At 39.5% G+C, this 26,889-nt stretch overlaps 1 protein-coding gene across 1 annotated transcript; it reads right to left on the reverse strand.

Annotated features, from left to right (window-relative positions):
• Window positions 1-5,050: 5,050 nt before the first annotated feature.
• Window positions 5,051-26,887, reverse strand: dctn3 (dynactin 3 (p22)). The gene is made up of 7 exons (XM_069922760.1): window positions 26,757-26,887; window positions 18,842-18,926; window positions 16,096-16,182; window positions 8,223-8,306; window positions 7,838-7,896; window positions 7,626-7,685; window positions 5,051-5,655 (listed from the first exon to the last, which is right to left on the reverse strand). Exons 1-7 carry the CDS (start codon window positions 26,844-26,846, stop codon window positions 5,566-5,568), a joined length of 555 nt encoding a protein of 184 aa, XP_069778861.1. The 5' UTR covers window positions 26,847-26,887; the 3' UTR covers window positions 5,051-5,565.
• Window positions 26,888-26,889: the final 2 nt, after the last annotated feature.

Consider the following 26,889-nt stretch of genomic DNA (forward strand, 5'->3'; position numbering starts at 1 on the left):
AGATTGCATCAAAATGCTTTTAGTTTTGGCCTGTGTGTCAATTTTCTGCTAAAAGCAAATTAGGAGGAGGAACTGCATTTAGATACGTTGACCATTTTCAAGAATTGGTCCAGTGATATGTTGATTGCACAAAGAGTCCTGAGAAGCTGAGTTCCAGCAATTTCTTTCCAAAGTGTGACCTTCAACAATTCTATTCTTAAGTAACTGGCATTTTCTGGTTCGCACTTACCTGCTTACCTGAAATAGTGAGTGGACAAAGCTTAAAGGTTTAAATATTTTTACAATTCTGACAAATCTATGAAAAGCTCTTCCATATTTTATGATATTCTTAGATTATTACACTTAAGTTTCCAGTAGGTTATATAAAGCATTGTATTTCCCATTGGGAGGTCATAGAACTTGGTGCTAGATAGCAAAAGCTTATTGGAGAAAAATATTTGACATATTGCACTCAAATTGCCTGCAATGTGCACTGCCACTCTCTTGCTTTCACACAATTCCTTTCATAAATAAGTTGCTCTCATCAATTCAAAACTGAAATCCCTATGTCCTGCTCAACCATAAACCCTGCATGTCAACCGAACCTTCGGTTATTGATGACATCAATATGAAAACATCTTGATTAGTTGTACCATATTGTGTAATTGACTATATGTTGCATGAGATGTAGGAGTTTATAAAGCTTTCCATCACACTGCTTTGGTGGTCAGCTGCTGCATCAAGAATAGTTGTTAGCCTGTTTTAAGTGGCAAAATTGAGGTCCAGCAGAAAAGCGAAAGCAGAAGAAGGGGAAGTGGAACAGGAATTGTACTCTCAATTGAAAGGGTACAGACACACTTTAAAAAGTTAACCATAAAGCTGTAGCTGACTGAGAAGAGCAGAGTAGAAAAAGATTGAGGTGCAATAAGTCAAAAAATGTAGCTGAAGATGAAGGTTTTTCAGTGGCTTTATATAGTATTGCAAAGAGCAGAGTGTAGTTTTAAATGATCAAATGATGGCTCAGCGGATACAAGCTGGTTATACAATTGGACTCCTTTATTTTGATGGACTTGAAAAGAAAATCCATTCAGCATATCCTCTGGGGATGGGGATTACACAAGGTATCCTCCCTCCCTCAAGAAATGATTTACAAGAGATTGAAATAATGGAAAACCTGTATTGTTGAACATTCAAATTCCAAATTGATTTGTTAATTCTAGTCTAACTATAGCTTTGATTTTTCATTTTATCACTAAAGTTAAAATTTATTTTCTGAAGTTATTTTAAATTTAGACATACAGCATGGTAATAGGCTATTTCGGCCCACGAGTCCGTGCTGCCCAATTTACATCCAATTAACCTACAACCCCTGGTAAATTTTGAATGGTGAAAGGAAACCAGAGCCCTTAGGGAAAACCAATGCAGACATGTGGAGAACGTACAAACTCCTTAGACAGTGCAGGATTCGAACCCTGGTCCGGATCGCTGGAGCAGTAAAGGCATTTAGCTAACTGCTACACCAACTGTCCCACCAACAATTGACAAGATTATCTCTGAATAACAATGTTTAGCATTGCAATTTTCAAATTTTTACTTGCTTTATTACACTTAGTGGCTAGTTCAACTAGGAGCTTTGCCAGCTTGTCCATCCTTGTGAAACTGACAGATTACACCAAGACTGTCAATGCCTTTCATATGTTGGGTGACCTGATACGGCCTTATAGCATCTTCTAATTTAATGCTCACATGATGTTGACATCAGGGGCAAAGATGCAATTTTAACATACAAGAATCCCAGCTAACCATAATCATGTGTGTGCTAGTGAACCATAGAAAGTCTCCTGTTTGAATTCGTCATATCTTTGCACAGAAACAGCTCTACCTAGGACCTCAAGAAATTGCAGTTCAGGCCATTACACAAGCTGACACCACTTTCATTGATTCTGTCTACATTCCCATTGCCTCAAGAAAGCAGCCAACATGTTAAAATACCCATTCCACACTGGTCACATAATCTTCTCCATCCTCTTGTCAGGCAGAAGATACACAAGTTTGAAATGACAAACCATATTCCAGAATTAAATTAGAAAGTCTGCAGACACTTTGATTTCAGTGCAATACACAAAAATGCTAGAGAAACTCAGCAGGTCATGCAGCATCTAGAGAAAGCAAAGGGTCACCAATGTTACAGGCCTGAGCCTTTCATCAAGGTATGAAACCAAATTCAAGAACTGTTTCTTCCCACTCAATGTGTATAAGACAAAGATGATCATGGACTTCAGGAGAGGGTGACGAGACCACTCCCTGACTCCATCAATGCGTTACAGAGTACAGACATGAAGTGCAGTCACTAATGGACTGGTGCATAGCCAATGACCAGAGATGATAAGAGATGTTTGTAAACTTTAGGAGGGCCCGGGAGAACCATGCTCCACTGAACATTGACAGCTCCACCATTGAGTTTGGCAAGAGTATCAAGTTCCTGGAGTGCACTGGGTGGAGAATATCACCTGCTCCTTCAACAGCAGCTCAATAGCCAAAAAAGCCCAAGAGCGCCTCTATTTCCTGAAAAGGCTGAGGAAAGTTCATCTCCCATCACTACATTCTACAGAGGATATATCGAGAGCATCCCGTGCAAGTGCATCACCACCTGGTTTGGAAGCTGTACCTCCTCAGACCACAAGACCCTGCAGAAAATAGTGAAGTCAGCGGAAAAGATCATTGGGGGCTCTCTTCCTACCATGAAGGACATCTACCACACTTCATCCAGGCGAAAGGCAATGAACATTGTGAAGGACTCCACACACGCCTCAAGTAAACTGTTCTCCCTTCTGCCATCTGGTAGGAGGTACTGCAGCACTCGGAGCCTTATGTCCAGATTGGACAGGAGCTTTTTCCCCAAGCCATCCGACTCCTGAATTCACAGAATATTTGTGGATATAGTAATATTGACTATTACGATATATGTCTTAATATTTTAAATGTGTTTAACTTATATTTATGTAAATGTGTTCTGTGGTCCTGGAGAAACACAATCTTGTCTTTACTGTGTAAGCATGGCATAATTGATAAAAAAAAGCTGACAAATTAAAGTTGAAAGAATAAGTAGTTTCAAATTGTTAGGAATAACCATCTTCCATAACCTGATCTTGGGGAAAAATCTGGAGCCGAGACAAAATGGTGCTCCGAAAGATTCATTCTAATGCCGGTACCTCCATGCAGGCATTACAGAGACGACAGTGCTTTTAAACTAAAATCCTGCAACCATGGGTGTGTTCCCAAGATAGCAGCACTTGCGCTTGTCAGTGGCCATAAGGGGTGGCAGACTCCACGGAAGCGGCACAGGGCACCAGAAACACCCTTTTTTGAGAAGGAGAAGCAGAGGTGATGACCCTACAGAACAGTGACAATGGCAGCAGACCAGTGAGAGGTTCAGTGGCTGAGGGACCCAAACAGGCTACTGTTACATTACAATAAAGGTATCTTGAATGTTGTCGCCACAGCCAAAAAAGTGCACCAATCCCTCTAATTTCTTAGAAGACTAAGCAAATTCAACATGTCCCTCAACCTCGGTAGTTGCACCATCAATAGCATTCTTGCTGGATGTATCACAGTGTGGTATGGAATCTGTTCTACTCAAGATCAAAGGAAACTGTAGAAGATAGCAAATCCCTATCCTCTCCATAACTAAGCCCTTTGCCTCTCTTATCTCGTATACCCCAATGTCCCTTTCCCTCGTGAATACGGAGGAGAAAAAATTGTTCAATATTTCTCCCACCTCATACGGTTCCTTACATAGTTCACCGGTTCCATCATCCAGTGGACCTATTCTATCCTTAACCCTCCTTTTATTGTTCACATATCTGTAAAAACCCTTAGGATTCACCTTCACCTTAATAGCTATGGACTCCTCATACCTTCTTTTTGCTTTTCTAATTTCCCTTTTAAGGTTCTTCCTGCAATCTAAGTAATGACCATACATCTCCTCAATTCCTTGTTTTTTTATATTTAGTATAGGCCTCCGTCTTGCCCCTAACCAACTTCTTAATTTCACCAGAAAACCACGGCTCCCTCGAACCTTTAGTCTTCCCTTTCGGCCTGACTGGAACTTAAAGATCCTGTACTCTCAAAATCTCACCCCTAAATGCCCCCCAAATTTCCTCTATATCCTTTCCGGCAAAAAGATCAGCCCACACAACTCTCTGCAAATCCCTTTTCATTTCTCCAAATCTGGCCTTCCTGCTCGGACCCGACCTATCCCATTCCATCATTAAGCTAAAGCTAATGGACCCGTGATCACTGGATCAGAAGTTCACTGGATCAGAAGTTCACTTCAACGCTCACCTCCGTCACCTGCCCCATTTCATTCCCAAACAACAGATCTAACACTGCTCCCCCTCTAGTTGGCGTCTCAACATATTGCTGCAAAAAGAAATCCTGAACACAATGCATAAATACTATGAAGTATTATAAAGACTATGAAGACTCCATGACTTCCCACATGTGACACTGAGAGCAGAAAACTGCCCTCACACTCATCCTTCCTCCTTATTCTCACACCTGAAGGATGAATATCACTCCAGGCACACTCTCTTCTCTCTCCTCCCATAAAGGAGAAGGGTCAATAGTGTGAAGCCACATACGAAGAGACTTAAAGACAGTCATTTCTTAGTAGCCATCAGGTTCCTGAATGAAACCCACAGCTTCTCTTGCTTGGTACTAATTGGTCTTTCTTTTCATTACAACTCTATATTCTGCAAGTTTTGTTCTTAAACAGCATTATAAATGTTAGATCTAACCTATTAGATCATTTGCAGAACTGTTCTTATCATACTAAGTATAATGTGACAAATAGAGAAATATAAAACTATTGAATTGACTTCAACAATTAAAAGATTCTGACCTTGTACTAATTTAACTGAACTCTTTCTCACCAACACTGTACTTTTCACTTTGTTTTCTTCTGCACCATTATACGTCAGTATTGGTTGACTTACCTGGATAATAGACAAACAATGTTTTTCCACAGTATTTTGGTACATGTGAAAATAAACAATTCAAACAATATTCAGACCTGACAATGGTAGATTTTGAGGTTAACATGTTAATTATTACAATGATGCAAAATACGGGCAAGGATTTAGTTTATATATTTACAATTCCTTTGACAATTAATTCAGTAGTAGAGTGAAGAAAATTTAGTGATACATAGGTTTACAAAAAAGCTTGCCCTGTATTTGTACTAATTATTCTGGACCTTAACTATTACAAAAAGAAAGTGACAGTCAAAGTAACTGGCTCTTTTACAATTTAAAATAAAGGTGCAATTTACTATTATGTTTTAAATATTACAAAGAAAACCTGCAAATGTGACGTTGAGGAGCACTAGAGGCAGTTGTCTGCCATTCTGATTATGATCACATATAATGCTAGTTATATAACTGCAAAAATGTTAAAATACATTATATGGAATACATTTTAAAATAGTGTATTTTAAATTACTTATTACATATACAATATTATGTATATAGTAACGAGAATAGTTTGCTGCACTTCCACTTTTTGATCCATCCACACTACATAATGTCAATCAGAGGGTGGCTTCATTTGCTTTGCAGCTTCCAGCTTGGTTAGCATTTCTTCCCATTGAACAAATTGTTTTGAAAGAAGCAAAATCTGAGGAACACAATTAAGGTAAATTAAAGGACAATGTAGAGTATTTTTTCACTCTACATCTGAGTTTTATCACAGAAGCAAAATATATGAAAGGTTGAGAATTTGAAATAAAGAGAATTGAGAAAATGGAAACACTGAGTTACACCCCTCCACCCCCATCTATAGAGAGAAATACAAGTTAATTGGTCAAGCTGACATCTTTTAATCTAACAGAACCAGAAAAAGTTAAAACAAATTTTAAAATGCAGGGAAAGAGGAAAAAAAAAGGGAATAACTGTGAAGGGGCATTAAGACAAGAAAAATCAAGAGAGAAGAAATTAATTATATTCTTTAAATCTAAATTATTAAAATGTTTTATCGCCCATCGTTCCAGCAACTCACAACAGCAACAAAACAAAAATGCTAACTACACGTCATTCATGGAACGAAATTTGCTTCTACAGAATTTCCAAATCATTACCTTAAAATTTCAGCTGTTGAATAAAATTTGCTCTTACAGAATTGATTGTAAAGTAATTTTATGCCATGGAAGATCACAACGTGGGCTATTCCTGAGGAATGAAACCAGAGTCCACCAACTCCCATCCTCTCTTCCAGTAATGCTGGATCATCTGCATAGCGCAATTTTGAAGTTTGCCTTGATCACCCATTTACAAAAACCTGTGTCTCTTCCATAAACACTTGAAATGACATGGGCCCAACAGGTGGACAAAACTCAAGTACAGTTTTCATTTTGTCTTGTGGCCACTGAACGATTAAAGATTAAATGCAATTTCAGGCCACATAGAAAATAGTCTGAAATTCCCCAAAGTTTGCTTCAAACTTTTACCAAACCAGAAAAAAATTTTTGGCAGAGTGTCAGCAATGTACAAAATGCTGGAGGAACTCAGTGGGTTTGAACCCAGACGTGACAATAGTATTTTTATCTGCCTGACCCACCCAACTCCTCAATCATCTTCCTGAGCATCTATTCCTATCATCTATTCAACTTATCTCCCTGTACTCTGATACCACCACATAGTCCCCATGCTAAATATTGTCTTGTTAATAATACTGCTTTTCTCTACTCAGCCCCAAGAGATGCCTTTCATAACTTTGGAGCCTTCAATCTATATTCTTTGTGTCAGAAATGTCAATGAATCTTTTTGCAGGACAAAATGATAAGTGCATTCAAGTTTTATCCACTTCTGCTCATCACGTTTCCCAAGATAAGAATGTCAACAATAGAAGCAACTGTAGGTAATTTGGCCCACTGAGACTGGTCTGCCATAAAAACATATCTGATCTGACTGTGGACTCACCTCTATTTATCTGTCTGTTCCCCACAATCCTAATTCCCTATTCGTCAATAATCTGAAACAAGTACATTCAGTGAGGCAGCCTTGGATAGATAATAGATAATTCCAAGATCCATACTCTCTGGGAGAATTTCCATCTTATCTGAATCCCAACTGCACTCTGACAGAACTCTATTTATCCAAAACCAAATGGAAATACAGATGAAACTCAATTTCATTTACAAATTGAATTGTTTAAATTACACAAGGTTAGAACTTACTAAGTTCAAATGCCACATGGAGAAAGTAAGGGTGTTAAATTACGTAGAAAGATTGTCAGCAGTTTTGGAATATAATTTAAGGTAAAAAGCTTACTAAATAAATTAAAAACATCTATCTTTTACCAACAAATGTTGATTTAAAATGGTAACAGGAAGGAGTGGAATCTGTTTCAACTAAAACGTAAGATTCCAAGCCTCAGCTTGAATTCAAAACTCTGTCACCTTTCCATCATCCTTTCCCAACCCCATCGTACTCAGTACGCACAAGGCAACTTGAAAAGACACAGGCAAGTTTTCAATAAGCTGTCTACTGGAGTGCCAATATTATGGTTCTGAATTAAAAATAATTATACACATGCAACATAATGTGAGGAACCAAATACAATTATCAATGTTATAATATAAAGGATACCATTTTGTTATACTCATCAAGCATCTTGGTTACATCTTCTGTGATTGCATTACATTGATCCTGCAGAAAATATCATGAAGAAAAAAGAATGTAGGACAATGGATTGAAAAACATTTCAAAGCTTATAATAGTAAATTGATAAATACAAATAATTTAAGTACAGACAGATGCTTATTGATAATTTGTTGCATTAATAGTTGGCAAAAAAGTACCTGCTCTTGAATTTGAACTTGGGTCAGTGCTTGCACTCTTGAAGAATAATTAGGCACAGCTGAAAAAATTCAAGCAACAAGTTAAATTTTTATTCAATATACACCAAGGCTACATCCTGTAATATTCTTGGAAGAGGGGAAATGATAGAGAGATCTGAAAGATCTGGAAAAAGTTAAAACCAGTTTTAAGACATAGAGAAAGTGGAGGCAAGACAAAAGTGAAAGACTTAAAACACAAGGGAAGGTAAAAGGGGTAAGGTAAAGCATGGCTTAGGGACATGAGGACAGTAAGGCAATGTACAATGTAAGGCATGATCTAAATAAATAAGGAGTATTGAAATTGAAAACAAAGATGGGGAGAAGTGTGATAAGTTTTCATATTTACCTTTAATGTGCTCGCTCTCAAGATAAGGCTGATGCTTTTTCACCAATTCTAAAAGATGCACTTGGGAATGGATAAATTGCTCCTCTGCAATGGAAGAAAAAAACATTCAAAGCTATTAAGGCTTTGGCACATATTCCATAAATTATGCTCAGAATAACACATCACAAAAATGCCTGCACAGTCACTTGTATACTCCAATAATTCTATACCCTTTTGTTTTTACATCTGAAACCATGTTATCACTTTCAAAAGGAATCCAGATATCTTTCATAATGATCAATGAACTGTATGAGAAGGTAATTTACAATTAAGACTAAATTTTGACTAAATAGATAGGTGAGATATGGAAATTTACAATACATAGAAACTTTCTTGCAGCATTTTTTTGATGAGTATAAACACTAGCCAGATAAGTTTCCATTTAATATTCACAATTAATTATCAGTTCTCCAACCCCTTCAATTTTATAGATGCCCCACATTAATATCTGGCAGTGGAACTGAGGTAATTATGAAACTAAGTTTCCTTTCTGATTACAGTTAATCATCGAGATTTCAGGAATTCAAATATTTTGTTCAATATGCAGTTAATTTTAGCCACATCACAGTACAACAATCAAGCCTTTTGAATAAACATCACTTGGCTATTGAGTTTCCTACATCCATTCTGCCATTCCATCACTTTGCATTCAGTCTGTAATGTAATTCCAACCCCTTTACCCTCTTCCTTTAATAGCCTTGGTTTACAAATTTCAATTTTAAAATAAACAGTTCATTTAGCATCAATTGCTATCTGTAAGAGTATTTGCATTTCTACCACTTTCTGCATTTTCATAAAATAATTTGACAATTTAATGTGTGAACAGGCAACATTTTGAGAGAAAATGTTGCAAACTATAATATGAAAATCAGAACGGCATACTCATTTGTATTGTAACTTCTACCCAGCATATATTACTCTAGTCCTATCAGCTCAAAAAGAAATAGCGTTCCATTAGCCTTTTCTGTATCAAAGGCACAGTGGCATAGCTAGGAGAACTCCTGCCTCAAAGAGACAGAGACTTGGGTTGAATCCTGAGCATGCTAACTGTGTTTGGAGACTACATGTTCTCCCTGTGATTCTGTTTCCTCCCATATCCCAAAGACAAGACTTGTTTGCTTAATAGGTTAATGTAAATTGGCCAAAGTCTGTAGGTGAGTGGTAGAATAATGGGAGAAGGGAAATTGATGAACATATGGGAAGAAAAAAAAGAAAGAATATACATAAAAGGGTTGTCAAGATATACAGTCACATGATCTTTAATCATGAACTTTGATAATTTCCTAAACAGAACATGGACATTCACTATTCCTTAAAAACAGATACAGTAAAATTTCTGCTATCTGGAACTCAAGCAACCAGCAGCCCCAAGCAACTGGCAACAACAACAAAAAAAAGAGGAAAACAAATTTTAAAAATAAAAATAAAATAGTAAGTAAAAAAAAAGTATGTTTAAAATTGTAAATGTTTTTTGAGGTAACAAATAAAACTTTGATGATGATGAGAGCAAATATTCAGCCAACCAATTCAGACAAAGAGTGCTTTGGTCATGCTTTGCTTGTGGCAGCTGTTTGAATAAAGTTACATTTGAATAAAATGACAACGCCCAGGATGAAGAGCTGGTTGATGCCGCTCACCATTGGGGTGACACGCTTAAAGAGTCTCCTTATCCCTTCTTAGTATGAATCACTGTGGTCAGAAACTTTTTTCTGTGAACTTAGGGAGGGGTGGAATAATTATCTATAAAGTTGTTGTCCGTCTTTCTGGCTGTTCCATGGAGGGGGAGGAACCTGTAGCTGCAGCGAAGGTTAAATGTTTTCAAAGAATGTGAATGAAAATAAATTTAAATCCTTTAAGGTTTATATATTCATGCAGGTGAAGTTTGTTCAGTGTAAGTGTATAGTAATGTAGTTTTGCCTTTTTACTTTTAAACTTTTTTTATTCTTAATGAAGTTAGACGTTGTAAGAGCAAGTCTCAAGCAACTGGAAAATACATTACCCAGCATCTTCCAATCCCTATACTGGGGGTTTTACTGTAAATATATATTCCGATCTATATAAGAATTAGAAAGGCTCATAAAATTGCATTGCTTTTCTACATACATTTCTATGAGAAACATCTCCAAACCAACATCTGAAAGCTTTAAAAGCAATTAAAGAAATGCATTGGTCTTAATTTCCCCAAAACGTCCAAGATTAAAGGATGGTATTATTTGATTGATTTGATCACCTGCCTGATTTGCTTATACCTGATGAAGGGCCTAGGCTCAAAATGTTGGTCAGCCTTTACTTCATATAGATGCTACATGACCTGCTGAGTTTCTCCAGCACATTTGTGTATTGCCCTCGACCCCAGCATTTGCAGACTTTCTTCTTCAACTCAAGTAAAATTAATATGGTTTTACAAACAGAAAATCACGTCTGATCAGTTTATTGAAATCCTTTATTCTATGGATAAAGCAGAAATGGTTGATATACTACAGTTAGATTACTAGAATATATTGCAGAATCAGAGTTCATTGTCATGAACAAGTCACGATATTCGGTGTTTGCGTCAACATCATAGTGCAAACATTCATATTATAAAACATCTTACAACAATAAATATATTCTTTAAAAGTATCTTTGGTTCATTGATTATTCAGGAATCTGATGGCAGCAGGGAAGAAGCTGTTCTTGTGCCGCTGAGTGTTATTCTTTTGGCTCCTGCACCTATTTCCCCAATGGTAGCAGAGTGAAGAGGACATGGCCTGAGTGGTGAGGGTCTTTGATAATAGAGGCTGCTTTTTTAAGACAATGCCTCATGTAGTTGTCCTTGATGGAGTGAAGTCTGGTACCTGTGATGTTGCAGGCTGAGTTAACAACCCTTTGGATTTTTTTTTCTCGTCCTGAGATTTGGTGCCTCCATACCAGCCAGTGATGCAACCAACCAGAATTCTCTCTACGGTATATGTGTAGAAGTTTTTGAGAGTCTTTGGTGACATACCTAATCTCCAGGTCAGATGTTCGGAGATGTTGACACCCAGGAATTTGAAGTTCTTGACCCGTTCCACTAAAGAACCTTTGATGAGGACTGGGTTATGTTCCCCCGACTTCCTCCTGAAGTCCACAATCATATCCTTGGTTTTGGCTAACATTCAGCGCAAGGTTTTTGGTGTGGTGTCACTCAAAGAGCTGATCTATCTCCCTCCTGTACACTTCCTCATTATCGTTTGTGATTCTGCAAACAACTGTGGTGTTATCGGCAAATTTGTAGATAGCATTGGAATTGTGCCTGGCCACACAGTGAAGGTTGTATAATGAGTAGAGCAGTGGGCTAAGCACTCATCCTTGGGGTGCGGCTACGTTGATAATTAGTGAGGAGGAGACATTGTTTCCAATTCATACTGACTGTGGTCTTCCGATGAGAAAGTCAAGGATCCGTTACAAAGGGTGAGACAGAGGCCCAGAGTTTGCAGCTTCTTGACTAGTACTGAGGGAATAATGGAATTGAAGGCTGAGCTGTAGTTGATGAAAAGTAGCCGTATGTATGAGTTGTAGTTTTCGAGGTGATCCAGAGCTGAGTGGAGAGCCAGTGATATTGCATTTGCTGCAGAGCAAAAGTGTTGATAAGCAAATTGCAGTGTGAATTCCAGATCTTTGGTTAGGTACATGTTAATTCTGGGCATGCACAGCCTCTCAAAGCATTACATCATGGTAGAAGTTAGTGCGACTGGGCAATAGTCATTGAGGAAGCTCACACTCCTCTTTTTGGGGACCAAGATGATTGATGCCCTTATAAAGCAGCAGATGGGAACCTCTGACTGCAGCAGAGAGGTTGAAAATGTCTGTCAACACTCCGGCTACTTGATTGGTTCATATTTTCAGTACCCTGCCAGGTGCGCCATCAGGGCCTGACGCCTTGTGAGGGGTCACCCTCTCGAATGATCTTCTGACGTCGCCCTCAAAGGGTCCTCAGCTTTTGCAGAGATTCTAGTGGGCATTGTTTGGTTCTTATTCTCAAAGTGAGAATCACATTGGTAGTGAAGCATCACAGCTATCTATAGTGTTCCCCCTCACTTTGTAGGCTGTAATGGCCTGTAATGTATCTGTCTCTGTCTCTAGCTTCCTCCAGAATTGCCACTTTGCTTCAGAGACGGCCTTCTGCAGGTTGTACCTGGTCTTCTTGAAGAGATTTAGATCCTCGGCCTTAAATGTTCTGATTCACCCAAGGCCTCTGGCTGGGAAACACCCGGTAGATGTGGGTGGGCACACCCGGTAGATGTGGGTGGGCACACCCGGTAGATGTGGGTGGGCACACCCGGTAGATGTGGGTGGGCACACCCGGTAGATGTGGGTGGGCACACCCGGTAGATGTGGGTGGGCACACCCGGTAGATGTGGGTGGGCACACCCGGTAGATGTGGGTGGGCACACCCGGTAGATGTGGGTGGGCACACCCGGTAGATGTGGGTGGGCACACCCGGTAGATGTGGGTGGGCACACCCGGTAGATGTGGGTGGGCACACCCGCGTCCAAATAGATCTTTATACAGTCAGTGACACCTGTTGCATATGTTTTCAAGACTATTGACATGATATTTGATTAAATACCTACTTCAAAGGCCTGCTGCAGAAAATAAAAGCTCATGATATAGGATAGATCAGCTGTCTTACAAGACCGACAGTAGCATGGATAGTTCTTATCCTGGTTGAAAAGATGTAACAGGTGGTGAATCCCAGAGATCAATGCTAGAACCTCAACATTTTTCAAGTTATATGAATAACTTTGATGAAGGAACTGAAGTTCCCTTGCTAAATTTGCTGATGACAGAGAGGAAGAAAGGAAAGGTCTCAAGGAGTTTTAAAAAAGGGACATTGATAGGTTAGTACATTGACGAAGATCTGGCAATGATGGAAAATGATGTGCCAATTCTGGCAAGAAAAATTTTTAAAAATATTATTGACAAGATTTCAGAGGTCAGATACAGATGGATGTAGACATCCCAATGCATAATGCATAAAAGGTTAGTGTTCAAGATTGAATACACTTATTAGGAAAACTAACAGAATATAATTTATTGTTAGGGAAATCTAAAGGAAATATTTATGTTTTCGTTCAAATAGAATACTGGTGAGACTGCATCTAGAGTACCATACAGAATTGTTGTCTCTGGTTTTAAGAAATAATATTATTTTAAATATTCTACACAAAATCAGGCATTGTCAATGAGAGATCATAAAGGACATGTGGAATACTTTTAGATTTTAGCAATACTTATTGCTTACAATGTTAGTAAGTTGGAGGTAGAAAGTTATCTCACAGCAGTAGACCACTAGTTAAACAAATGAAGGAAAAAAAGTACTAAAAACAGTAAAGCAGGGTAATTTGTGCAGAATAACAAATTGAGCAAATGATAGTTGCATGTAAATTATGTGCATGATCTGTCACTTGTAAGAGAGCAGTCACTAAAGTAAATTGACAGAAAAATATCAACTGGATTTTGAGTTGATATGGCTTGAGCTGAGGAATGGAAAAGTTGTGACCACACTGACAGGGTTTTATTATAGACCGCCCAATAGTCAGAGATAATTGGAGGAGCAAATCTGTAGAGAAATAGCAGACTGATGTAAGAAACAAAATGTTGTGATAGAAGGAGATTTAACTTTCCCCATATAATGACTGGGACTCCCATACTGTAAAAGGGCTGGATGGCTTGGAGTTTTTCAAATGTGCTCAGAAAAGTTTTCTAAGTCTAGAGGTACTGTAGCAATGAGAGAGGATGCCATACTTGATCTCCTACTAGAGAACCAGGCAGGTCAGGTGACAGAAGTATATGTAGACAAACATTTTGAACAGTGACCATAATGTCATTTTTTCAAGTTAATTATAAATTATGGAAAGGTCTGGACCTCAAGTGAGATTTTAAATTGGAGAAAGGCTGATTTTGTAGAAATGAGAAAGGATCTTGGAAGAGTGGTTTGAGTTAAGTTGTTTTCTGGCAAGGATGTGTTCAGTAAGTGAAAGGCCTTCAAAGGTGAAATTTTGAGTGCAGAATTTGCATGTTCCTGTCAGGAAAGGCAAAGTTAACAGGCAAAGGGAACCCTGGTTTTCAAGTAAATACTTAAGAAGGAAATCAGGAAGGCAAAAAGACATGAGGTGGCTTTGGCAGATAATGTGAAGATAAACCCGAAGGGTTTCTACAAATATTTTAAGAGAAAAAGAATAGTAAGGGACAAAATTGGTAACCTAGAACATCAGAGTGGCTGTCTATGCGTAGAGCCTAACAAGATGGGGGGGGAGATCTTAAAGCAATTTTTTTTGCATCAGTATTTACTCAGGAAACTGGCATGGTGTACAAGGAAGGAAGAGAAGCAGTAGTGGCATGGAACATCTAGAGATTGCTGCCTTACTGTGAATAAAAGAAGATAAATTCCCCCGGGCCTGACATGATATTCACTCAGATTGAGCAAGATCAGTGTTGAAATTGTAGGGGTCCTGGCAGACATATTTAAAATGTCCTTAGCCACGAGTGAGATGCTGGAGGATTGCAGCGTAGCTCATGTTGTTCCATTGTTTAAAACAGGTTCCAATAATAAACCAGGAAATTATAGGCCTGGGAGCCTGACATCAGTAATAGGTAAACTATTGGAAGGTGCTCTGAGAGATAGGATATACAACTATTTGGTCAGGCAAGGGCTAATTAAGGATAATCAGCATGGCTTTGTGAGTGGTAGGTCGTGTTTAATGAATTTCATAGTTTTTTTTGAGAAGGTTACCAAGAAGAGTTGAAGGAAAGGTCCTACATGGGAGGTTCAGATACTAGGTATCCATGGAGTGGTATGGACGATTGCTTCTCAGTCTGGAGGCCTGTGATTAATGGTATACCTCAGGGATCAGTGCTGGAACCATTATTGTTTGTTGTCTATATCAATGATCTGGATGATAATGTGGGAAATTGGATCAGAAAGTTTGCTGATGACACTAAGATTGGAGATGTTGTAGACAGCGAAGTAGGCTTTCAAAGCTTGCAGAGGGATCTGGACCAACTGGAAAAATTAGTCAGAAAATGGGAGATGGAATTTAATGCAGACAATTGTGAGGTGTTGCACTTTGGAAGGACAAACCAAGAAAGGACAAACATGGTAAATGGAAGGGCACTGAGGAGTGCAGTAGAACAGAGAGCTTTGGGAATACAGGTGCATAATTCCCTGTAAGTGACATTCAGGTAGATAGAGTTGTAAAGAGAGCTTTTGGCATATTGGCCTTAATAAATCAAAGTATTGTGTAGAATTGGGATGTTATGGTAAAGTTGTATAAGACTAAATTTGGAGTATTGTGTGCAGTTCCGATAACCAAACCACAGGAAGGATACAAGTAAGATCAAAACAGTGCAGAGAAGAGTTACTATGATGTTGCCGGGTCTTCAGGAGTTGAGTTACAGGGAAAGATTAAACCGGATAGGATTTTATTCCTTAAGAGTGTAGAAGAATGAGGGGAGATATGATAGAGGTTTACAAAATTATGAGGGGAATAGACAGAGTAAATTCGAATAGACCCTTTACACTTAGATTGGGAGAGATAAATACATGGCTTTAGGGTGAAAAGTGAAAGGATTAGGGGCAACTTTTTCATTCAGAGATGTGGTAAATGCGGGCTCACTCTTAAGTTTTAAGAATAAATTGGATGGATACATGGATGGGAGAGATCTGGAATGTTATGGAATGGCTGAAGGTCAGTGGGACTAGCAGAATTATGTTTCAACACAGATGAGAAGGGCCACATGGCCTGTTTTGTGTGCTGTAGTTTTCTATGATTTCTAAGGTAATTGAAGATTTTAAGTAATTGATTCATACCTGCTAGAATGAACTCTAGTTTCATTGCATCTGGAACATCAATTCTGTCTATGTACTGAGGGTCCAAGAACTTTAGGAGATCATCAACTGCGAAAATTGATATCACAAGTGTTAAACATGTAATTAAAAAGGAACATACCTTACAAAGCCATCAAAATTGCTTTTGAAGAAAAAAAAATGGACTATTTATTGAAGAATAGCACGATCTTGAAACGAGCCCTTAATTTCATCTGATCTTGAGGAACTTGGACAACTACAAAATTTCTAAGTGAACATCAACACCATTCAGTCACTTGAGCTTATTAAAACTAGAATATATTTGCTGCAATAATCAGACCTAAACCTCACCTACATAATCCAAGCAAAATAATAAAAAATTAGAAATATGAAATAAAAAGAGAAAATGCTGTAAATTTTTAGCCAATCACATTGGATCTGTAGAAATGGAAACAGAGTTAACATTTCAAGTTTCATTTTGGAACTGGGAGAGGTTCAATGGGATACAAGTTTTAATTTCCAGTGAAGGGTTGGGGAAAAAAAAAGAGATCAGGCTAAACGAGACAAAAACATGCAGCGCAGTTGGCATAGCAGGTAGCACGGATGGTGTAATGGTTAGCGGAACACCTTTTCTACACCAGTGATGAGGACCAGACAAGGGTTCGAATCCTGCACTGTTTGTAAGGAGTTTGTATGTTCTCCCCACGTCTGTGTGGATTTTCTCCGGGGTCTCCGGTTTCCTCCCACCCTTCAAAAACGTACTGGGGTGCAGGTTAATGGGGTGTAAAATGGGAGGCACAGATTCGTAGGCCGAATTAGAATGTTACATTGCTATATGTCTAACTAAATTTAAATTTAAATGAAGACCAGGAGAGACAGTACCACATCAATGATGGCACTGGCTGAAAGACGAAGACAAAGGAATCTGAAAGAGATATGAATGGAATGAGTCAAATAAAATCTGAACAAAAAGAAAAAATGCTGAATGCTGAAAATTGGAGGCTGTGATGAGCTATTAGCTGCAGGGGTTGAATTTAAAATAGTCCTGAAAGCTGAAACATACCAATGGGAAATGGGATACTATTCTTTTCAACTTATATCGAGTTTACTTGTCATGGTGTACGAAGCTAAAAAGAGGTCCAGTTTGGAAGTGGATGGATGATCAAGGTGTCAGAATCACCCCTTCATAATAAATAGAGGTGTTCCACCAAGTAGTGATTCTTCTAGCTCTCCACAAATGCTAGATCAACTGCAACACTAACTGTGCCACACCTTGCTGTGCAATTTCAGCAATTTCTATTTTATTTCAGATCTCAAGCATCTGCAGTTGATTTTGATTTTCTGTTATTCAAGAGCAGCATCCTGAAGATCATATTTCCGTTAGCAATACATCAGGGCTTCCAGCAGTTAAACTGGTGATTCATGCTCTCTCCAATGGGCCAGTAAATACTTGGATAACATTGATACAGCCTTGTAAGTTTAATCAACAGCAAACTTTTTTTTTAATCAATCTTAATCAATCTGTTGCTCTTTGCCAATATAAACCTCCAGCTATAAATAGACAGCTAAATGATCTCATCCACTTATCTAACAAAGCTGTTCATTCTCATTCAGTCACAATACAACTCAAATTGTAGCTTTATCAGATTTGTGCTTTAGATGTGGTAATACAGTTGGAACTTTTTTTCATGCTGTTTGGTCATGTATAATCTTTTTAGAAGAAAATTCAATTGTTTTTAGAATACCTGCATAACATTTAAATACTTCTAGATCCGACAGTATTTTTACTGGGTAGTTTGCAACCTCTGAAAAGTTTGGGATTACATACGTTTCAGCTTGCTTTTGTACATTTAGCTTTATCAGTAGCGAAAAAATGTATTGCTAGTACGTGGAAAGATACAAATATGATTGTTATTAATAGATGGCATAATGAATGAAATATTGTTTAATAATGGAAAAAATTATGTATGTTTCGTGTGATAATTATAGTTTTTTATTAATAAGTGGTTGTTATATTCAGAATATTTACATTTCAATTTACATTGATTAGATCTTAATATGTATATTTAATTTTTCTTTAATATTTTTTCTTTCTTTATGGCTCTCCTTAGTAGAGTTGGCTGAAGGGGGGGGTTGGGGGGTCTTTTCTTTTCTTTTTTTTCTATATATAAAAAATAACATTCATGTTTATGGTTAATTGTTGTATATATCATGTACTATTTGTTTTTTGAACGAATAAATAAAGTTTTTAAAAAAATTGTAGCTTTGATCTAATATTTGAGGAAATGAACATTATTCCTTCAATTACAACAAGTCCTTTACAAATGATTCCTCTCAATTCTAGAAATAAATCATTTGCTCAAATCAGATTCGCAGCAAGGTCACAATGTTAAAGAATAATTGTATAAACTGCCAAGTTAATATTATTTCTTGAATCTCAAAACTCCTCTTTCTCTTTTACTCAAATAATCCTCATACATCTATATATGGTGATGCTTGATTGTTACTTCCTGATTTATTTTCTATCTCGATTTTTATTTCTATTTTATTTACACTTCAAACTGCATAATTATTGCTTTTCTTATCAACTTTAAGACTGCAATGTACATATATTTTTTCTTGTATAAAATCTGGCAGTTAAAATTGAAAAACTTTGGAATCAAGAGATGTAGAAAAGATAAGTATATTAGCAAAAAGGTTCTCTCAAAATGAATGCAATATATAGTTCAATCTTTGCATTTATACTTACTTTTCTTGTATAATGATTTTATCCTCTCTCTTTTGCTGGCAATATTCCCCAAAGAGGCCTGGATTTTCACAACAGCATCAGTGAACTAGAAAACAATGAAGTCACTTGATAAATGACCATCAAAATATCATTTTGCTATAATATTGCCCCCTGGTACTTACCCCTCTGACTTCACGAAGTCCTACACTTGCACCTACACCTCACCACTCACAGCTATTCAGGGCCCCAAACATTCCTTCCAAATGAAGCTGTAGGTGCCATTTACTGCATCTGGTATGGCCTCTTCAACATTGGGGAAACTGAATGCTGATTAAAGCAAATGATTTCATTAAGCACCTTTGGTCTGTTTGCTCCAACAGCAAGGACCTCCCAGTGACCAATCACTTCAATTCCACAGCCCCTTGCCATTGAACCTGGTCAGGTGAAACCTCTCCGGGATGGGAGGGCGGGGGGCAACATTTCAGAGACAGTGACCACAATGATGTGATTAGGCAGAAACTTTGGAGAGAAAATGGGAATAGATGTTCTCAGGGAAATGCACAGCAGAAATACAAAGGGTGTTTAGGGTCAACTAGCACAAAGTTGATGATAGATTTGTCCAGCTGAGACATGCGAGGGTAAAGGTATCATGGTTGACAAAAGTGGTGAGAGGGTAATTCAAGAGGAATGGAGAAGCATACACAAAATGTGAGGTCTACGCAGAATAGACTAATGCCGAAGTTAAGAAAGAAAAAGTGCCGGATCTTCTTAAAAATATTCAGATAGTCTTTGTAACTGGACGTGATATATCCCAGGATGCAAGGGAAGAGATTGCTGGGGTGTTGTCAATAATCTTTGTGTTCTTCCTGGCCACAGGAGAGGTACTGGAGACTGAAGAATGGCAAATATAGTCCCCTTGTTTAAGAAAGCCAAAAGGGAGAATCCTGGGAACTAGAAATTATAGATCAGTGAGTCTTACATCAGTTGTGGGCAACCTAATGAAGAGTATTCTTAGGGTCAGGGTTCATGAGAATTTAAAGAAACATCATTTAGAGATAGTCAACATGGTTTTGTGAGTGGTAGACCATTCACACATGAAACTGATGAAGGTAAGGCTGTTGATGTGCTGTGTATGGATCTTAGAAAGGCATTTGACAAGTTTCCCACGGTAGGTTCATTCAGAAAGTCTTGAAGCATGGGATCCATAGAACCTTAGCTGCTTGGAGTGGAATTGGCTTGCCTGCAGAAGGCAGAGGGTGGTAGTAGATGGAATATATTGTGCCTCAAGGTCAAAATTGTAGCTAGTGGAGTTCTGAAGGGATCTGTTTTGGGACCCCTGCTCTTTGTGATATTTATAAATAACATGACAAAGAAGTGGCAGATAGAGTTCAATCTGATTAAGTATGAAGTGATGGACTTTGGAAGATTGAACCCGAAGGCAGGGTATGTGGTTAATGATAGGAAGAACAGAAGAATATTGTGGGACCAGGTACACGACTCCCTCAAGGTTGCTGAGCAAGTTGATCAGGTGGTTAAGAAGAAATATGGTACGCTGGCCTTCATTAGTTTGGGGACTAAGTTCAAGAGCTGTGAGGTAATGTTGCAGCTCGATAAAACTCTGGTCCAACCACATTTGGAATATTGTGTTCGGTTCAGGGAGGATCTAGAATCTTTGGAGAGGGTGCAGGAGAGATTTAATAGGATATTGCCCACATTGGAAAACCTGTGTTTTGAAGCAAAGATGACAGAACTCAGGCTTTTCTCTTTAGGGTGGTGAGAAATGAAGAGGTGACTTAATAGATGCATACAAAGTTATGAGAGTCATAAATAGGGTGGACAGAACTCGGGCTTTTCTCTTTGGGGTGATGAGAAATGAAGAGGTGACTTAATAGATGCATACAAGGTTATAAGGGTCATAAATAGGGTGGATAGGCCAGCACTTTTTTATTTCCTGGGCCTCAGAGGTGGTAATATTAGAGGACATCACTTTATGCTATATTTATGGTAGGAGAAATATCAGAGATAAGTGTCCCCCCCCCCCCCCCCCATCAGAGAGTAGTTGAGCTTGGAATGCATTTGCCAAGGGTGGTGGTGGAGGCTGGCACACAATATGGACATTTAAAATACTTGCTTTAAAGAATTAAGGTGTTTGGATGCTCCAGAGCAGTGCTGTCTGGTTTCCAAATGTTATTTTTCATTTCCTAAGCATTTTATACTTACAAGTAAACCTTGTTTACAGGGAGGTTAAAAATTTTTAAAAATAAAAAGAGAAATGACTTAGGAACATGAATGAAAGAAAAATAGAGGGGTATGGTGTGAGATAGGGAAGGATTAGATTGTTCTGGAATAGCTTTACATAGGTCGGCACAACATTGTGAACTGAAGAGCCTGCGTGGTGCTGTAATGTTCTATGTTCTGTTCCCACACTTATATGTACTCCATGGCTTTATGTACTGTGTGGCAAGATTAGGACCACACACAAATTGGTGGAACAACACCTTATATTCCATCTTGGCAGTCTCCAGCAAGATGGCATCAATATCGATCTCCAATTCCAGTAACCCCCTCCTCCTGTTCTCTCTTTTTCCCCCTCACCCCTCGGACACCCAACCCCTTTCCCTTCTTCTCTCCAATCAGAGCACATCCTTCTTAGATCTTTGCCCCACCTTCCTATCAATTTTCAACTTCTTTTGCCTTGCTCCATACAGCATAACACAGGCTCTTCAGTCCACAATGTTGTGCCGATCTATGTAAAGCTATTCCAGAACAATCCTTCCCTACCTCACACCATACACCTCTATTTTTCTTAGATCCATGTTCCTATCTAAGTCTTTTATTTTTTTTTTAATTTTTAACCTCCCTGATAGCCTGTGTTCATCTCCAAGCCCCCGCTTTCTTATTTGGGCTCCCATCTGATTTTCAGCATACCTGAAAAATACTCAGGCCTATAGCATGAAACCTGGGTCTTTTTCCATTTTTAATCAATGGCTGGCAATGTGTTTTGACCACAAATGATACCCACATGCACACAAGATATTCTTACATCTATATTTTACAGAAAGTAATTTTTAAAAATGAAACATCTTAATACTGAAAAGGAATAGGGCACTTTTTTTTATTTCAAATGGTATTGTCGATAAAAAAATGTCTCCAATTTAAATCAAATTCCCTTTAAAAACAGTTCAGTTTTTGCCAATATCACAAATCTCGCAACCTTTTTAAAGATGAGACATTTATGGTATTGTTTTAATTTTAGTTAAAAAAAATTCACAAATTTTAATTAAAAAAAAACTTTAAAGTGGTATAGCCCATCAATTGGTGACCCAGACATCCCTTTATGTTTGAGTAATTTTTTAAAATTCTTTTCAGTTATGTCGACATTTTGGTCTTGGATGTATAATTGACAAGAAGGATGTAAACTGGAAAATGCATTAACAGTACATCTTAAATTGGTGCAACACTTTGGTTTTGCCACTAGAGACTGCAAGTGATCTGAAAACAAGTCAAATAAGATTCCTTTCCCATGATTCAGTATCATTCTGATATTTCACCAGCCAAAAATCTGTGCAATGATTTTTTTTCCTTCAAAAATTAGAATCCAACCATTATTGGGTAATATTAATATTTATTATTTGTAGTATAAATAAAAGGAAAATTTAAGAACACAACTCATTTAATTCATTTAAATTGCAAAATATCAGTTTGCTTAAATTTTTTCACACACAAATTATGATTTTCTTTGGCTTGGCTTCGTGGACGAAGATTTATGGAGGGGTATGTCCACGTCTGCTGCAGGCTCGTTGGTGACTGACAAGTCCGATTCAGGACAGGCAGGCACGGTTGCAGCGGTTGCAAGGGAAAATTGGTTGGTTGGGATTGGGTGTTGGGTTTTTCCTCCTTTGTCTTTTGTCAGTGAGGTGGGCTCTGCGGTCTTCTTCAAAGGAGGTTGATGCCCGCCAAACTATGAGGCGCCAAGATGCACGGTTGGAGGCGATATCAGCCCACTGGCGGTGGTCAATGTGGCAGGCACCAAGAGATTTCTTTAAACAGTCCTTGTACCTCTTCTTTGGTCCGCTTCTGTCTCGGTGGCCAATGGAGAGCTCGCCATAGAACACGATCTTGGGAAGGCAATGGTCCTCCATTCTGGAGACGTGACCCACCCAGCGCAGTTGGGTCTTCATCAGCATGGATTCAATGCTTGCGGACTCTGCCAGCTCGAGTACTTCGATGTTGGTGATGAAGTCATTCCAATGAATGTTGAGGATGGAGAGGAGATAGTGCTGGTGGAAGCGTTCTAGGAGCCGTAGGTGATGCCGGTAGAGGACCCATGATTCGGAGCCGAACAGGAGTGTGAGTATGACAATGGCTCTGTACACGTTGATCTTTGTGTGTTTCTTCAGGTGGTTGTTTTTCCAGACTCTTTTGTGTAGTCTTCCAAAGGCGCTATTTGCCTTGGCGAGTCTGTTGTCTATCTCGTTGTCGATCCTTGCATCAGATGAAATGGTGCAGCCGAGGTAGGTAAACTGGTTGACCGTTTTGAGTTTTGTGTGCCCGATGGAGATGTGGGGGGGCTGGTAGTCATGGTGGGGAGCTGGCTGATGGAGGACCTCAGTTTTCTTCAGGCTGACTTCCAAGCCAAACATTTTGGCAGTTTCCACAAAACAGGACGTCATGCGCTGGAGAGCTGGCTCTGAACGGGCAACTAAAGCGGCATCGTCTGCAAAGAGTAGTTCACGGACAAGTTGCTATGCATTCCTATACATAAGGCTATACATAAGTTGCTACACAAATTATGATACATTCCGTGAAAATGGTTAACACAGTATTACATTTATGCCATATGAATCAACTTCAATAGAAAATTTCAAAAATGAAATCACGTGTATACCTCACACTCAGAGCACTGAAAGAAGCCATTAAACTCTTCTTGGCAATAAAAAAGCTAGACAAGACGAGATTTGTCTCAAATACACAGCCTGGCAAACTTTTTCATAACTCCTCTAATTCTTCCACTTCAGACTGACACACCTGATCCTTTGTAACCTTCACGGATTAATAACTCTTAAGAACACAATATTACCACATCTTTGGAAAAACTGACAATTTCCACCATCCAGTCTAGCTGCAGATCAACTCTCCCACTGACCCTCTCTCCACCCGTTCAGCTGCTGACACATCCTTCTCAGCCCATAGACCAACCATTCCGGTGTCCTTGGGCTGACTCTTTGCCAGTCTATGAACCTAGGATTAGGTCATGCTTTAGTACAATTGTACACTGTTGCTAGCACATCACCTGGAGCACACATGTTAAACTCTGGCCCGCGGGCCAAATTTGGCCCGCGATATAATTATATTTGGCCCGCAAGATCATTTCAAAAATGTATTAGAGGTGGTCCGCTGGTCGCCGTGCCAGTATAGCGCATGCACAGCTAATACTATAAATCCCAGAATGCATTGGCGTCAGCCCGCTAATCGCCCCCACCTCCTCTGTTTACGTTGCAGGGTCTCACCGTGGACTCTGGTTTTGGGGCCTGGCCGATGTCAGGGGAAGCCAAGGCCGCTTCCCAGCGCCCGGAACCGGAGGCCTCGGGCCTGACCTCGCCAGGCCCGTTGCCCACTCCCCCTCCCTGCCGCAGGCCAACCCGCGACTCACGGTGACGGGGCCGCTGATCCGCCGAGATGCCGCCCTGCAGCGAGAGCCGATGCCCCCGCACTGTCGTTGTCCAACCCGATCGCCCGCAAACCCCGCCCTCCCGCACACAGGCCTGAGTAAGTATTGTGAACTTTAATCTCAGGATAAAACGATCTTCCAATAGTTTCATGTCACAGTGATAAATATATTCCTGGTTAAAAATGGTCCAGCACCTGGATACAAGCTCATTAGGCATAAAACTTGAAAAGTGTGTCAATCAAAGGATATCTGTACCAATGGAAAAAGGGCATGGCAAATAACCCTGCTAGAGTTCATGCCCACAATCAGTCACCCATTTGATTGTTTCAGGAATCATGTTATTCTCCCACATTCTCAATAGCCCTCAGATTTTACTATTCGACAGCACACTAGCAACATTTGACAAATCCTCTATAGAGAAATATTATTTATTGAATATTTTATTTCTCATTTGTTAATGCTTCTGGAAAGAGTTTATCCAAAACTATTATTAAACATTTATTTTAATAAGAAAAAGTTTAACATTACATATGTTGAAAGAAGAGAAAACATGCAGATGTTGTTGAAAATTTTCAATAAACATTTAGTTCGGCCCTCGACTTAGTCCAAGTTTTTAATTTTGGCCCTCCGTGAATTTGAATTTGACACCCCTGACCTGGAGTGTTCGGCACAATTATTATCCCTTTGCCCAAGAAAGGATGTACAGTTGCATTGAAGGAAGCACAAAGGAAATTCACTGCTGTATTTCCTGTGTTGAGAGAATTGTGCTATCAAAAGAAGGTTTCAAAGCTTGGATCTATATTTTTAAGAAGAGTATGTTCAAGATCCTGAAGGAAAAACACAAAATGCTGAAGAAACTCAGCCAATCAAACAGTGTCCTTTATGTAGCAAAGACAGAGATATATAACTGATGTTTCGGGCTTGAGGCCTTCATCATGGTATGAGAAAACGCTGGTGAGCGTCAGAATAAAAGAGTGAGAGGGGGAGGGGGTGGCAGGGCAAGAGATGATAGGTAGAGAAGGGAGGGAGGAGAAAGCAGCACTGAGGGAGAAGGGGGGAGAAGCCAGGGCTGTGTAGGTGAAAAATCGGAAAGGCAGGAAACGACAAAAAGGTTTAATGGAAAGCACTGATGTCAATGTTCATGCCATCTGGCTGGATGGTGCCCAGATGGAAAATAAGGTGTTGTTCCTCCAATCTGCAGGTTGTCAGGATGGGACAAACATGTGAGCACAGGACAGTGACTCGGAATTGAAATGGTTAGCTATTGGGAGGTTGTTGTGGTTGCGAACAGAGCACAGGTGCTGAGTGAACTGATCCCCCAGCTTGTGACCGGTCTCTCCGATGTAGAGAATGCCACAAAGTGTGTACCAAATGCAGTAAATAAGTCCTCGGGATATACAAGTGAAGTGGTGCTTCACATGAAAGGCCTGTTTGGGGCCTCAGACCGTGGTGAGGGAGGAAGTGTGGGCGCAAGTGTTTCCCCCCCTGCAGGCACAGGGGAAGGTGTCTGAGATGCGATGGGTGGGGAGGGATGAGTGCACAAGGGAATGGCAGAGGGAGCAGCCCCTGCAGAAGGCCGAGAGAGGAAGGGTGGGAAAGATGTGTCTGGTGGTGGGGTCCTGTGGTAAGTGCCAGAAATTTCGACAGATTATGTGTTAGACGTGGAGGCTGGTGGAGTGGTAGGTTAGGATGAGGGGTATTTTATGTTGGTTGTATCTCAGGGGAAAGGGGGCCAGGGCAGATGAGCATGAAATGGAGGAGATACAGTTGATAGTGGTGGAGAGGAAGCCACGTTTGTGTTTTTACAAGTGAAGTGTTGCTTTTTGTGAAAGGTCTGTTTGTGATTTTACAAGTGAAGTGTTGCTTGCAAGATCCTGAAGGACAGGAGGGTAGATGTTGACATATTTTCTCATGTGATTGTCAAATGAATGAACATGTTTCAAGGGGCTATCATTTTTAACAAGGGTACACTGAAATATGTTTCCTGAGGGCAGTAAATCTCTGGAATGCTCCACTTCAGTGAGTTGTGGCCAGATCACTGGAATTATTTAAAGAGGAGGAAGGGGAGTATTTGATAGATCAGGAATTGAAGGTTGTGGGGAACTGGCACAGAACAGACGTTAAGTCCAGCATTGATCAGACAGAATGGCAGGACTAAAGGGGGCGAATGGCCTCTCCCGCTGCAATTTTCCTGATTTCCACCCGGCCTCAGACGCTCCGGCACTCACTCCCTTCCCTCCAGCCCCGGATCGACCCTCCTTCTACCTGGCCTGCTTGGACCGGTCTCTCTCCGTACAACCGAGTCTCCAGTTTCTCCAGGCGATTCTGCAAGCGCTTCAGCTCCGCCATTGTCATCGGTCGCTCAACCCCACCCGCCGTCGCGCAGGAAGTGACGTCA

This window comes from Narcine bancroftii, chromosome 3 (genome assembly GCF_036971445.1).
Source record: "Narcine bancroftii isolate sNarBan1 chromosome 3, sNarBan1.hap1, whole genome shotgun sequence".
In the NCBI taxonomy this organism is placed as follows: Eukaryota; Metazoa; Chordata; class Chondrichthyes; order Torpediniformes; family Narcinidae; genus Narcine; species Narcine bancroftii.

Excerpts from the sequence above, each read along its gene's own strand:
- dctn3 (XM_069922760.1), bottom strand. The coding sequence starts at position 26,846 with ATGACAATGGCGGAGCTGAAGCGCTTGCAGAATCGCCTGGAGAAACTG. Across the intron at positions 16,183-18,841 it reads AAAATCATTATACAAGAAAA|TTGATGATCTCCTAAAGTTC; the intron begins GTAAGTATAAAT and ends CAATTTTCGCAG. Across the intron at positions 8,307-16,095 it reads ACTAGAGTTCATTCTAGCAG|AGGAGCAATTTATCCATTCC; the intron begins GTATGAATCAAT and ends CTTCCATTGCAG.